The sequence below is a fragment of the Equus przewalskii genome, chromosome 10, assembly GCF_037783145.1.
Source record: "Equus przewalskii isolate Varuska chromosome 10, EquPr2, whole genome shotgun sequence".
Classification (NCBI taxonomy): domain Eukaryota; kingdom Metazoa; phylum Chordata; class Mammalia; order Perissodactyla; family Equidae; genus Equus; species Equus przewalskii.
The window spans coordinates 47,375,245-47,389,620 of NC_091840.1; the positions used below are offsets into that span (position 1 = coordinate 47,375,245).

The 14,376-nt window shown below is 47.3% G+C and overlaps 1 protein-coding gene across 3 annotated transcripts in view; it reads right to left on the reverse strand.

The window, feature by feature from the left end:
* Positions 1-279: 279 nt before the first annotated feature.
* ZZEF1 (zinc finger ZZ-type and EF-hand domain containing 1) overlaps positions 280-14,376 on the reverse strand; it is a 112,715-nt gene continuing 98,618 nt past the window's right edge. For all 3 annotated transcript variants that reach the window (XM_070560963.1, XM_070560960.1, XM_070560961.1), the window contains exons 49-55: positions 14,120-14,263; positions 12,458-12,626; positions 12,200-12,298; positions 11,619-11,784; positions 5,395-5,548; positions 4,709-4,780; positions 280-2,848 (exon numbers count right to left, since the gene is read on the reverse strand). In XM_070560963.1, coding sequence (XP_070417064.1) covers positions 2,768-2,848; positions 4,709-4,780; positions 5,395-5,548; positions 11,619-11,784; positions 12,200-12,298; positions 12,458-12,626; positions 14,120-14,263 — 885 coding nt within the window. In that variant the 3' untranslated portion in view covers positions 280-2,767. The remainder of the gene's footprint in view (positions 2,849-4,708; positions 4,781-5,394; positions 5,549-11,618; positions 11,785-12,199; positions 12,299-12,457; positions 12,627-14,119; positions 14,264-14,376) is intronic.

The following is a 14,376-nucleotide window of genomic DNA, read 5'->3' on the forward strand; positions in this document are numbered from 1 at the left end:
CCGGGGACAGCAGGGCTGTGTGCGGGCGTCTGAGGGGCTGCGCGGAAGGGACGGGCCGGGGGAGCCCCGAGGCCCGGGGACGGCGGCCAGGGCGCCCCTGCAGGGCCGCAGTGCGGGGCTGGGGCGAGCGGGGGCGCTGGGAACCCTCCTCATTCCTTTCGGCCTAAGGCCTCGAGCTTCTAGAAATCCCAACAGTTGGGGCCTGGTAGAGACTCCAAGTTTAATCCTCACAAGAGAGACAGAAGGAGGGGAAGGAGGGGGAAAAAAGGACACACACAATTGTACTTTTTTATATAGAATTTGTACAATATATTTCTCTTCATTTGCATATTTTACCCACAACTTAACATCCTTTTTACAGGCTGAACTCACTCAGCTAATATAATCAAAATTCTTTCTTTCAACCAAATAAGAAAAAGTCAAAATCGTAAACCCGTAAGAAAACAAATTAAAAACGATGATGAAAATAAGTCACTCCTCTCATTAGGAACAGTGTCTGTCTGTACAATATATATGATTTGAACAGAATTTCTTTAGAGATTAGGCACATGTTTCCACGACACCTTTATTCCGCCAGTTTTATCTCGCTCCAGGCAGTCCTGCCTCCTAGGAAGGAAGAAGCGTGTTGGTCTTGATGGAATCGCTCCTTCGCTGCCGCCGCCCAGCTGGGCACGGGGAGCGCGGCGGCCACCGGCCCGGGAAGGGCTCGGCAGCGCCCCCGGTGGCTGGAAGCAGAGGCGGCGGGAGGCAGGGCCGCCCCGCGCGTGAGGGGAGACTTAGGCTCGTTCTATGCAAACGGAAGTACGGAGAGCCCGGCAGAGCAAGGGCGGCGGGAGAGAAAAGCTATGAGGAGTCCAGCGTTTATTTACAGTTTATCTTCTGATGGGAGCACGGGGAGCAGAGCGGGCGGCGACCGCCGTGAAGGGGCGAGACCTGCTTTACTCAGTCAGCCCGAGGGACGGAGGGTGTGGGTGGCACGTGAGCTGAGCAGTCAGCTGCACCGTCTCGTCTGTCTTCCAGGCAGACGGTGAGAGTCGGAGCCCCGGGTGGGGACTTCTCGAAAACACTGACACGTTCTCTGGTTTCCCTCCTCACTGCCAGACCTGCTTGGTCTGCGTGGTACAGAACACCGGGCCTCCTCTAGGGATGCAGGCAGAGCAAGACATGAGACGGGCTGTCTGCCAAGCCGGCAGCGCAGTTTACTTGCATCCCACACCATGGGAGGCCAGGCCAGGCCCTGGCCTTGCTGACCACGTCGGGGCGATGGGCCTTAGGTCACCCAGTTTCAGGCCCTGCCCCATTTGTTTGCCGCCCTTGAATTCTCCCTTCCATGATGGCTCCACACGCAGCTTGTGGCTTGGCTGAGAGTCTAAATCTAGGGCTGCAGAAGGTCGGAGGGCAAAGTGCTCCAGCAGTCAGATCCTCCTGGGACCTGCAGTCCTGGCCCTTTCAAATCGGACCCCTGCAGACCCCGCAGAGGGGCTTCAAAGGCCATGGCAGTGCTGACCTGCTCAGCTTGGCCTTGACTGTGACTATGAGCCTCCCTCGGGTCTGGCCTTGTGTGGTGGTACATGCTCGGCCAACACCACCCTTCAATGGCAGTGGCCTCAGGCGTTCTTCATGCTGATCAGTCACGCTGAGGTGTGTACACAGCCCAGAGGCCAACCCAGCTTCTCATTCCAAAGCGTGGCTTTGGAAAGAGAATGAGTCAGCACTTCAAGGCAAGACTACAACCAGAAAAAGAAAAATGGAAAACAGCATTGATTACAATGAATGTAGTTATTGCCAGACAAGTGACATTCAGATAGCCAGGCAGAGGTGGATGGGATGGATTACCATGACCATGGAGCAAAAATAAAATCCTCATGTGTTTCTCTGTTTTGTTTTTTTACTCCTCTGATAACACTTCCGGGCCTTAGGTACAGAAGCTAGAGTACTCTTCAGGTTCTGCTACTTTCACACAAACCGGTTTGTCCCCCCGAATCACTGTTCCACTGGTCATTCCTCTCATGGAAGTCAGCGTGGTTGTTCTAAAAATGTGAGGGGGAAACTGAAATATGTTAAAACAACACTAACTAGAAAAACGCGGACGTGCTGGGGTCAGTGCATGCGCAGACACTCCCGGGAGGCCTGCTGGCTGTTCCCAAGGGCACTTGTTCTCATCAGGATTTCTCTGGGACAGCGGTGGCTGTGCAGGGAGCCAGCGCACCACCTGGTCCTATACTGAACGCTTGGGGACCAGGTGGCGGCCAGGAGGGGCTCTCCCCGGTTTTGGTTTGGATTGCCCAGTCTCAAGAAGCAGAAGCGGAAGAGGCGCGCCCAGGCCAGGCTGCTGCTGGAGGTCTCGCTGAGGACGGCAGCTCTGGGCAGACTGTCTTCACCTGAGGGCAAGTGCGGGCGGCTCCAGCTCAACCAAGATGGCACCCTTTCCAGAGAGGCTGCTTCAGGTCTTCCTGGGGCTGTGGCTTCCGCAGGGACAGACCCTGGAGACGGCTGGTCTCTGGACAACCTTCTCAGGCCTCCTGCCTGCCCTTTCTGAATGGGTCTGCACTGCTCTGCTTATTCTCACATGCTCAGTATGTGGGGTCTAGCCTGTGACACAGAAGTTCTTGGAGACATGGCTGCTTGGCATTTTAATTGGAGTGGAAATGGGAGCTCAAGGAGAGCTGGGCACTGACGCCACAGGAATTTTCCAGAATGAGTTTAAATATCTGCCCTAAAATCCCTGTGGGCAGAGTAGCTAGTTCCATGCACGCCATACCAAGGACTAACACTCCACATTCCAGAGGCGGGTTGCCTTGTTTGGGTAGTTGATGGCCAGGCTGATAGCAGCAATGTTCTGCAGAGCCTGTGGAGGAAGAAAGAGTCATTGCTAATGTCAAGAACCGTTCACTTGCTTGTTCATTAAGTGCTGACTCAACGAGACCCTCAGCTGAGCACCTGAAGGGGGCAGGCGGGAGGCAGACATGAGCCAGATGTGGCTCCCCTCACCTGGAGCACCACAGTCTAGAGCGACAGACAAAAGCTGGAGACCACAGGAAAACTCCAAACGGGAGGGAGAAATCATCACCACCCTGAGAGAGGGGTGGGTGCAATGCTGGGGGGCTCTGTGGACGCAGGACACCACTGCCGGGGGTCTGGGAGAGCTCTTCAAGGAAAGGGAACAGCACAAAGGTGCAGAAGGAAAAAACCAGCAGTGCTGGGGAGCCAGGGAGCAATGCTGGGGAGGAGCTGGGAAGGCGGAGGCCCTGAAAGTGGGCTGAGGCTGGCCTTCAAGCTAAGGGCAGGAGGAATGGAGGGCGGCTGGGGAAGTGGTAGGCAGGGAGAAGAGGCAGAGCCCAGGTCCAACAAACTGGACGGGCTGTGGGGAGGCTCAGAATGAGGGTGAGGAGACTGGACACGGGGACGGGCAAGAGGGAGGAGCCCACAGGAATATGTACTGTTGAGCTTTTGGTGCCAAAATGGTCAAATCTCAAAATTCTATTGTTGTCATGAAACCAGGGGTGGTGGACTGCAGTGCTGGTAGCTATCTGTTAGGAGGGGAGGAGTTTTTACTCTGCCTCCAGGTCTTGGGAGAATTCACACAAATCTGCGGCAGCTGAAGGGGGGACTCCCGCCTCTAAGCAGGCACTCCGACCTTTTCTTGCAGGGAGGCTGTATGTTCACTGAGAAAACTTGCCAGGAACAGAGTGCGAGGCTCTGGCTGGGGGTCCCAGCTCGATGCCCACTCGACTGTGACCCTGGGCAAACCTCTTCCTTCTCTGAGCCTCAGGGTCCCCATCTGTCCACTGTGGGGTTGGACCACATGCTCTGTGATATCCAAGGAGCCTGTGAGTCTGAGGTTCTCACAATGTAGTCTGGGGCCTGGGGGCTCCCGAGACCCTTTCAGGGACTCTGCAAGATAACAACTACTTTCACAATGATACTAAGACATTCTTTTGCCCTTTTCACTTTCATCCTCTCTCGAGTGCACAGTGGAGTTTTCCAGAGGCTAATGTATGATAATATAACAACGGAATGCAGAAGCAGACATGCGAATCCAGCTGTCTTCCATTAAGGCAGACAGTAAAGAGATCTGCACAAACAGAACACAACGCCACCCTTCTCAATAATTATTTCATTTTGAAAAATACAGTTGTTTGTCACAAAACATGTTATTGATGTTAACACAGAATGGGTTTATTTTTTAAAATGAATTGAAAAGTAAATGTTTAAAATTTTTGTTTTAATTTCTAAATTTGACATCTAATTTCTAATGGTACATATCACTCTATATAAGGCACATAAACAAAAGCTTTTTGGGATCCTCAGTAATTTAAAAGTATAAAGACAGGTCCTGAGACCAAACAGCTGTCATAAGATGAGTTCTCCTACCAGGGAAGCAAGTTACATCCAAAAATATCTGAAACCTAACTCTGTGGAAACTTCAGGGATCAGCCAAACTGTAAATTTAAGGCATTGGTTGTTTTGGTTTAAAACACACAAATTCTTGCTAGTGTCTTCTGACCCCACAGTTTAATATGAATGACACTGACAAATGGGGCTTGATGGCTCTCAGACACCAGAAGGAAGTGGCTGAATTGGAACAGAGCTCTGTGTAAACCCCGGGTGGATTCTGTACAGAGGCTCTTTGTCCTGGCCACAGTGATGGGGACAGCCAGCCGGCGGGGGGCAGCCGCAGCGGCCAGTTCCTTGGGGGAGAGAGTACCTGTGCTGTGCAGCGGAGAAGGTGGTCGTCGGTGGTCAGGGCCAGCAGGTAGTCCTGCAGCAGGCCGAGCTCCTGTGGGGAGAGTAGTGGCATGCTTTAACAGACCACCAGCCCGAGGACAGTCACCCGCAGCCACAGAAGCCTCCAGGGGCAGTCGGTGCTCGCTCCCCGGAGCACCTCACAGCACCACCTCACCCGAGAGCCATGAAAGGAGCTCTAGGGGGGCTCTGCCCCGACTTACCCACCACGTCAGCAGGCAGGGGACCCCCTCCTTGAGTCAGTTTCCTCACAAACCAAATAAGGGAGATAAACTAAAGAACTCTGAAAGGCCCTTTCATCTCTCCCACTCAATGAGTCTATTGTGCTGAGGGGAGGGAAAAAAGAGGAGGAAGAAGAAAGAACCTACCTGTTTCATTTTCCAAAACTCACTGTGGTCAAGGGCTGACCCAAGGCAGTGTTTTTCCCCCTTTAGCTTTAGGCCTAAATTAGCTATCCCGGTGCTGACCCGAGGGCTTCCCGGGGCTGGGGGACTGAGGACCTCAGACCTGAGGCCGCACCTGCCTCGCTGTGCAGGTCTGCTGAGACCCAACGACACTCCAGCGCTCAGGCTGGGCTGTGGTCTGACCCTGACCTTTGGCCTGTGCCTCCTGCCCGCAACCCCGGGGCGAGGCAGGCAGGGCCCTCACCTGGGCTCGGTTCTCGGTGACGAAGAAGAGCTCGGTAAGGGCACGGTGCAAGGGGAGCAGGATGACAGGCTGCGTCACGTCCTCGGAGAGGCTGTACTCCATGTGGGTGAAGAGCTGCCACAGGGGCTTCAACAGCGCAAGGTCACAGAGGTCGCTGCGGAGGAGGGGCAGGGGTCATTTACTGAGGACCACGCCACTCAGATTGTGAGAAGCCGGCTGATGGGACCTGCCACTCTGACTCTCCCTCCACTATACCTAGTAAAGTCATTACAAGATATCCCACTCACCCGCCCCCAAAGCAGCCCAAATATTCACCAACCGAAAATAAGGAAAGGGGCAGAACCTAAACTTCACCACAGGACTCCGAGGAAACAGGAGATCCAGAAGCATATCCACATAAATCAACTGTGCATCTTTAAAGATGGTTGTTATGAAGAACTTCCGATGACAGCGGAAAAATCTCAAGATAAATGTTAAGTGGAAAAAAGCAAGATATCAAACTGCATATACAAAATAAAATTTAAACGTTAAAAAAACCTGCATATGCAGTATTGTGTAACCATATTAAAAACAACAGTAAACAGGGGCTGGCCCTGTGGCCAAGTGGTTAAGTCCGCGCGCTCTGCTGCAGGCAGCTCAGTGTTTCCTCAGTTCGAATCCTGGGCGCGGACATGGCACCACTCATCAAGCCATGCTGAGGCAGCATCCCACATGCCACAACTAGAAGGACCCACAACTAAGAATATACAACTATGTACTGGGGGGCTTTGGGGAGAAAAAGGAAAAAATTAAAAAATTAAAAAAAAAAAAAAACAACAACAGTAAACAAACATATCAAAAAATGTTTATCAGTAGTTATCCCTGTCAGTTTTCTAGATTTTCTACAATGTTCATTGCTTTAATAATCAGGAAAAAAAAAAGATTTAACAGACAATGATGACAACCATTATTATGATCTTACACTCATAAAACACAAGAAATATGCTTTTATGGTTGCTTAGGCCAGAAATCTTTCTAAGTAAAGCAGAATCCTTTCCAATTAAACAGACCCCTGTTGATTGCACTGAGTTTTTCTTTTCTTTTCTTTTTTTTGTTGAGGAAGATTAGCCCTGAGCTAACACCTGTGCCAATCTTCCTCCACTTTATATGTGGGTCACCACTACCGTATGGCTGATGAGTGGTGCAGGTCCGAGCCCAGAATCTGAACTCGCAAGCCCTGGCCACTGAAGTGGCGTGTGCCAAACTTGACTACTATGCCATGAGGCTGGCCCCAATACTGATGTTTTTTTACTTAGAGGGAGGTTGTGTTTTAATTCCAGTTCAAAATCCTTCAGAGAAAAATTATGAAATAAATAATATTCTGGGATAAATACATGGTTTTTATATATTTATAAACTTAAATTTTGTTTTTTCTCTTTAATATGACCTTAAATCTTGGAGCTAATCACTTTCTCCCAGAGGACTAAGTCTTCATGAAGTAAACCAGTGGGAAAATTTGGTTTGATTTAGAGGCAGCTTCACAGCTGAGTTTCAGGAAAGCACTTAAGAGTGTGGAGTAAAATGCACCTGCATGGCTGGTGCCTGTGGCACTTCTCCCACCTGCCACCCTTCCCCTGGGGCTTGCTTTTCCCCTCTGCTCCCTCCAGTCTGGCCTCTGGGTGAAGTCCACCAACTCGGCACTCTCCAGGCTCTCCACGGTAAGGAAGTGTGGAACAGCCAGAGGCAAGGAATGCTGGGAGCTTCTTCCAGGCTCGGGGACCAAAGGGGTGCAGGAGTGTCCCCACTGGAAGGAAGGCTAGAGATGGCCAGCAGATGGCAGGAGCGCATTCACTTTGCAGCCAGGAAGGGCATTCCAGCCTGAAGACAGCAGAGATGTGACATGTTTCATACACATCACTCAACCAGAAAGTGCTCCCTGGAGGCCACTCTCACAAGAACAGAGCTAAGCCCCGTGGGCTAAGTGATCCCTGATGTTTGTGTATGAGGAGAGGGTAGTAAGAGCAATCACACCCACCTTTCCCTCTCTCTCTCCCTTCCGCCAGCCCATGGACTGACTACACAAACCATCATTTCTTTTCCCTGACTTGGAAAGTCCTTTATTTTTTAAATAACCGCTCCATATTATATGGGAAGACAACCTGTTACTGTACTTTGAATATCATCACTCCACTCTGATGAGCATTCTGTGTGTCAGTGTGCCTTAAAAATGCCAAAAAGAAGGGCAATGACCTCCTAACAGGTGGGGGGGTCTAAGCAAGGAAGGTGGGATGAGCGTATGGATGATTAGTGTGGCACAATCACCAACCATTTCCTTCTGAGATGGGAATAAGACAATTATGTGTGCAATCCCCACATCTATTCAACACTCTATTGGAGGTCCTGGCTAGTGCAAAAAGGCACTAACAGTTTCTAAGGATTGAGAGGAAGAAATGAAAGATTATTTGTAGATGACATGACTGTGTGCTGAATAATCTACAAATATACTTTTAGAACTAACAAATTTAGCAAGGTCACTGGATATAAGCGTAATATACAAAAGCTAATTATATATCAGCAAAAACAATTAAAAATAAAAGTTTTAAAATACCAATTACAGTAGCATCAAAACATTAAATGCCTAGGAATAAATCTAACAAAATGTTGTGTAAGTCCTCCATGTAGAAAACTATAAAACATTACTAAGATCTAAATAATGGGGGATTATGGATTAGAGGAGTCAATATATAACAGTTGTGGATTAGAGGATTCAATGTTCAAAGGACCATGATTCTTCTCAAATTGATCTAAAGAGTCAATAAAAATCTCATCAGGTGAGAGGGGTGTGTGTGTGCACGTGTGTATAGAAATAAACAAACTAACCAGACACAAGATAAGGATGTCCACTCTTGCCACTTCTATTTAACACAGTACTGGAAGTCCTAGCCAGAGCAATCAGGCAAGAAAAAGAAATAAAAGGCAGCTAAACTGGAAAGGAAGAAGTAAATCTGTCTCTGTTTGCAGATGACATGATATTATACATAGAAACTCTAAAGACTCCACCAAAAACTATTAGAATAGAATTCAGCAAAGGGACAGGATACAAAATCAATACAGAAAAATCAGTTGCATTTCTATACACTAATAATCAACTACTGAAAAGAGAAATTAAGAAAACAATTCCATTTATGATAGGATCAAAAAGAATAAAATAGGAATAACTTTAGCAAAGGAGGTGAAAGATCTGTACATTGAAAACTATAAAACACTGAAAAAGAAATTGAAGAAGACACAAATAAATGGAATGATATTCCATGTTCATAGATTGGAAGAATTAATATTGTCAAAATGTTCATACTACCCACAGTGATCTACAGATTCAACGTCATCCCTATCAAAATTCCGATGGCATTCTCCACAGAAATGGAAAAGACAATCCTAAAATTCATATGGAACTACAAAAGACCCTGAATAGCCAAAGCAATCTAGAGAAAGAAGAACAAAGCTGAAGGCAACACACTTCCTGATTTTAAACTACATTACAAAGCTGCAGTAATCAAACAGGACGGCATTGGCATAAAAACGGACATGTAGATCAATGGAACAGAAAAGAGAGCCCAGAAATAAACCCACACATATATAGCCAATTAATTTTCCACAAAGTCTCTAAGAATGTGCAATGAGAAAAGGATAGTCTCTTTAATAAATGGTGCTGGGAAAACTGGATATCCACATGCAAAAGAATGAAACTGAAACCCTAACTTACAGCACTCACAAAAAACCACCTCAAAACGGATGAAAGACTTAAATATAAGACCTGGAACTGTCAAACTCCTAGAAGAAAACATAGAGGGTAAGTTCCTTGACACTGGTCTTGGTAAGGATTCTTTGGATTTGACACCAAAAGCAAAAATAAACAAGTGGGATGACAAACCAAAAAGCTTCTGCACAGCAAAGGAAATCATCAACAAAATGAAAGGGCAACCTGTGGAATGGCAGAAAATATTTGCAACCATATATCTGATAAGAGTTAATATCCAAAACATACAAGAAACTCATAAAACTCAATAGCAAAAAAATAAGCCAATTAAAAAATAGGCAAGCATAAAAAAAGACAAAATCATCCTATTCACAACATGGATGGACCTTGAGGGTATTATGTTAAGTGAAATAAGCCAGACAGAGAAAGACAAACACCGTATGATTTCACTCGTATGTGGAAGGTAAACTATTACATGGACAAAGAGAATAGATTAATGGTTACCAGAGGAGAAGGAGGTTGGGGGGTGGGCATAGGGGTGAAGGCGCACATTTATGTGGTGGCTGACAAATAATAACCTACAGCTGAAATTCCACGATGTTATAAATTATTAGGGCTCAATAAAATAAAATAAAATAAAATGGGCAAAGGACCTGAACAGATATTTTTCCAAAGAAGACATACAAATGGCCAACAGGTATATGAAAAGGTGGTCAACATCGCTAATCATTAGGGAACTGCAAATCAAAACCACAATGAGATATCACCTCACATCTGTTAGGATGGCTATTATCAAAAAGATGAGAAACAACAAATATAGATGGACCTGGGGGTATTATGTCAAGCGAAGTAAGCCAGACTGAGAAAGACAAACACCATATGACTTCACTCATATGTGGAAGATAAACACATGGACAAAGAGAACAGCTCAGTGGTTACCAGGGGAAAGGGGGGTGGGGGGTGGGCACAGGGGGTGAAGGGGAGCACTTATATGGGTACAGACAAGAAATAATGTACAACTAAAACTTCACAATGATGTAAACTATTATGAACTCAACTAAAAAAAAAAGCTTGAAGATAAAAAAAAGACAAGAGATAACAAATGCTGGCAAGGATGTGGAGAAAGGAGAACCCTTGTGCACTGCTGGTGGGAATGTAAATTGGTGCAGCCACTATGGAAAACAGTATGGAAGTTCCTCAAGAAATTAAAAATAGAACTACCATATGACCCAGCTATCTCACTTCTGGGTCTATGTCCAAAAGGAAACTAAATCACTATCTCAAAGAGATATCTGCATTCCCATGTTCATTGCAGGCAAGAAACAGAAACAACCTAAGTGTCAGTCATATACAATGGAATATTATTCAGTCACGAGAAAGAAGGAAATCTTGCCATTTCTGACAACGTGGATGAACCTGGAGGGCATTATGCCAAGTGAAATATGCTAGGAAGAGAAAGACAAATACAGTACGGTATCACTTATATGTGGAATCTAAAAAAACAGTCAAACTCATAGAAATAGAGAGTTGAATGGTGGTTGCCAGGGGCCGGGGAATAGGGGAAATGGGGAGAGGTTGGTAAAGGGTACAAACTTTCATTTATAAGATGAATAAGGTCTGAGGATCTAATACAGAACATGGCGACTACAGCTGATAATACTTCATTGTATAACTGAAATTTGCTTCGAGAGTAGAACTTAAGTGTTGTCATACATGCATAAAAAGTATGTGAGGTAATGGATGTGTTAATTAACTAGATTGTGGGAATCTTCACAATGTATACATTTATCAAATCATCACATTCTACACTTTATGTTACAGTTTTATTTGTCAATCATATCTCAATAAAGCTGGAAAAAATAAACAAATCAATTCTAAAATTTATATGGACAAGCAAAGTCAAAAATAGCCAAGATAACCTTGAAGATAAAGAATTAAGCTGAAGGATTGGTATTAGTAGATATATAAAGCTACAATATTTAAGACAGTGTGGTACTAGTACAAGAATAACCAAAAAGATCAATAGGACAAAAGAGACCAGAAAGAGATCCACGCTTATATACACGGACACCTTCTTTGTGACAAAGACAGCACTGGAGTGTGCTCAACGAAAAAGGGGCCTTTAGAGTCAAGTGGAGACTCGTGTGGCAAGAAACTAATCTTAACCCCTACACTTCCTATCATGCACTAAAATTCGTCCCATGTGGACTGTAGACGTAAATGTGAAAGAAAAAACAATTAAGCTTCTAGCAGATAACAGAGGAAATATCCTCATGACCTCAAAGGCAAGTAAGGCAAAAACTTCCTAAACAGGACAAGAAAAGCACTACCACAAAGGAAATGACCGATGACCTGGCAGACACCAAAATTAGAAACTTCTTTTCATCAAAGACACCACTAAGAGAGTGAAAAGGCAAGCCACAGAGTTGGGGAAGACATTCGCGATACAAATACCCAGCAAAAGACTCGCGTCCAGAAGGCAGCTTACCTGTGGGTGCAGCACCGCACCATCCGCAGAAGCAGGTGGATGGCTTTTAACCGCTGATGACCTGTCTGGCGACAGGCTACGCCTACCAGCCATTCCCAAATTTTGGCCAACGGGAGGTGTGGCACAACTCTTTCTTCTGACAGCATCTGCTTCAAAATCTCGAATCCTGGCCAATCCCCACAAAACACAGATATCTTAAAAATATAATCTGCTCAAGTTTTAATAAATAGGATGAAACAACTGTGATCATTTACATTTTGCCTGAAATTATGCCTTTTGTAAAAGCAACATATGAACATTTTCAGTTCCTCCTTTCTGCAAAATGCCCCAGCAAATTCTAAGAGACAGCATCTTTTTTGGATCCTGACAGATGGCTCTTCTATCTGGCTGTTCAAGTTTACAACTAGCCAACGACAGCATATTTAAGAGTGACATGTGTGGGGTTTGTGAGACAAATTTGTGGAAGTCTTAAAGAAAGTATCAGCTTTGATTTTAACAAAGGTCAGTGACGTAATGGCACCTCCACCCACAGAGTACCCCTGGCAGGGAGGTCATGCGAACGGCAAGACCAGGGCGCGCACCTGTCTGGAAGCGCCCCAGGTGTCCGGCCGTCACAGTGAATCTGTAGCCCCACTCGGTGTTGCTCATGTCGGAGGTGAATCGGTAATACAGAGTGTCTCCTGGGTCACACAAGAATCAGAAACAGGTCAGGACATTGCAGCGAGAGGGAATGGCAAGTTGAGGTGCTTCTGATGAAATACATTAAACCCGGTTTTAAATCCTCCAACGATGTCCCTTCTCAGTATTAGAGTCTACATAACCAAGTACTTATTTGCTACCTGGAAGCTCAAAATCTTTCCATTTCTGCTGAGACCCACTGAAATTGTGCCGATCCTGCTGGAAGTCGCTGCTGCTGGACATGGCTAATTCGTCACAGCCTTCCTCTGTATTGCACTGCGAATCGAATTTGATTGAGAGGTAGATTGCACCCGGAATGTGAACTTTATCCTAGGGAGGGAAGCAGAGGACACTTCTCTCGTTACTGTTCACCGGGTAGTGGCTGAGGGCTTGCCTCACGCCTAGTCCTGCAGTTGAGACTGGGGATGTGAGAACAAGTAAGTGATGGCCCTGACCCCCAGGATCTCCCCCTCCAGCAGGGACGGGGAGCACGCAGACGGGCTGCAAACACGTAGGAAAGACACTGCAGACGGGCACAGTGGGGCAGGCTTCACTTGAGCAGGAGGGGAGGGCGGGAGATTCCCAGTAAAGGGATGCTCAGGTCATTGTGAAGAAAGACAAGGACGGAGCAGCCTGTCAGGGAGGAAGGAACGGTCAGAGGCAAGGTGAGAGGGGCATGGGAGTCATGCAGGGTGCGTTTCAGGTAAAGGGAACAGTAGTGGAAAGTCTGCCACGCTCAGGGAATGGTAAGGAGCTTGATGTGTCTGTGGTAAAGGTGTGCACATATGCTAGGGAGGTGGGGACAGGGGTGATATGTGACCCTGGAGAGGCTGTCAGGGACAGATAGTGAATGCCTCATGTGCTAAAATGAGGTGTTTAGACTTTGGACAGCAGGGGGAGCCCTGGAAAAGCTGTAAGCAGGAGAAAGCCTTGGTTCAGTTTGTGCTGTGCAAGGATCACTCGGACAGCTGGCGGCAGGAGGCCAGGGCTGGGGCAAGGCCAGCAGTGGGGACTAGAAAGGAGCAGCTAGAGGAACCCAGAGAAAGACAGGAGAGTCTGGCGGTGGTGGAGAAGACGAGGTGACCTCCTTTGAGGTAGAACTGGAAGCTCACTAGATGTGTCTATGTGGGGACAGGGGAGTGGCGACAGAGCCCAGGAACATGAGACAAGAGGCTTCACAACAAAATCGCAGCTGAGCAACAACCAAGTTCTAGATTAGTTTCTCTGCCGTCCACCACTGTTGCTGTAGGGTGCTGTCCACTCATAAGCTTATGCCTTGCCAGCTCCAACATTTTGAAAAGGGCTAAAGACATGCAGGTGGCATTAAGTCAGTGAGAATAACTGAGGTCACTGCACTCCTGCCTCATCCAAACTCCTACCTCTCTCTGTCCAGGTACAAAGTTAAGGAGGGAAAAGATGAGGCTTTTCAGTTCTGGGTAATTAAACAAAGGGGCTGGCATCTCCAAGGTGTGGCCAGGTCATTAGGAGATAGAGTGAGGGTTGAACCCAGACCCACACTCAGACTCACTGCTGGAGGATGCCAAGGATTCACTCCAAGGAGCCTGCTGAAGGAAAAGTACACTCTCCTCCAGGGCCAAGCGGCCCACTGCTTTCTATGAAAACCAGGTCAGGAGAAGAGAAGACGTGGTGATACAGAATCCCTGGCTCAGGGAGGCAGACCGGAAGCACGTTCTTGACCAGGGCTGTCCAGAGGGGAAGAGCTGCTGAAGGAGCTGCTGAACTTCTTGCTACTCAGTAACCCCTGAGGGTTCTGCCAGCCATAGACCCTGAGGCTGGGCAAGTCCGGCTGACGCTGGTCTTACCTCAAAGTTGGTGTTGTTATTATATGGGTGTTTCGACTCCCTCACTTGCACCTCCATTCCTGGCTCCTCCATGAACTGGCAGGCAGCCAGGGCCATGGTCCCCAGCATGTTCTCTCGGCAGCCTTGGAGCACTTTCTGCAGGATCTGGTGGGACACAAGGCAGGGAACGTCAGGGGCTGCCAGTGGCAGGGCCATGGAGCTGATCCATCAGGAAGAAGGGAGGGTCTATTTCAACCCAAGACCCACCCAAAGGAGCT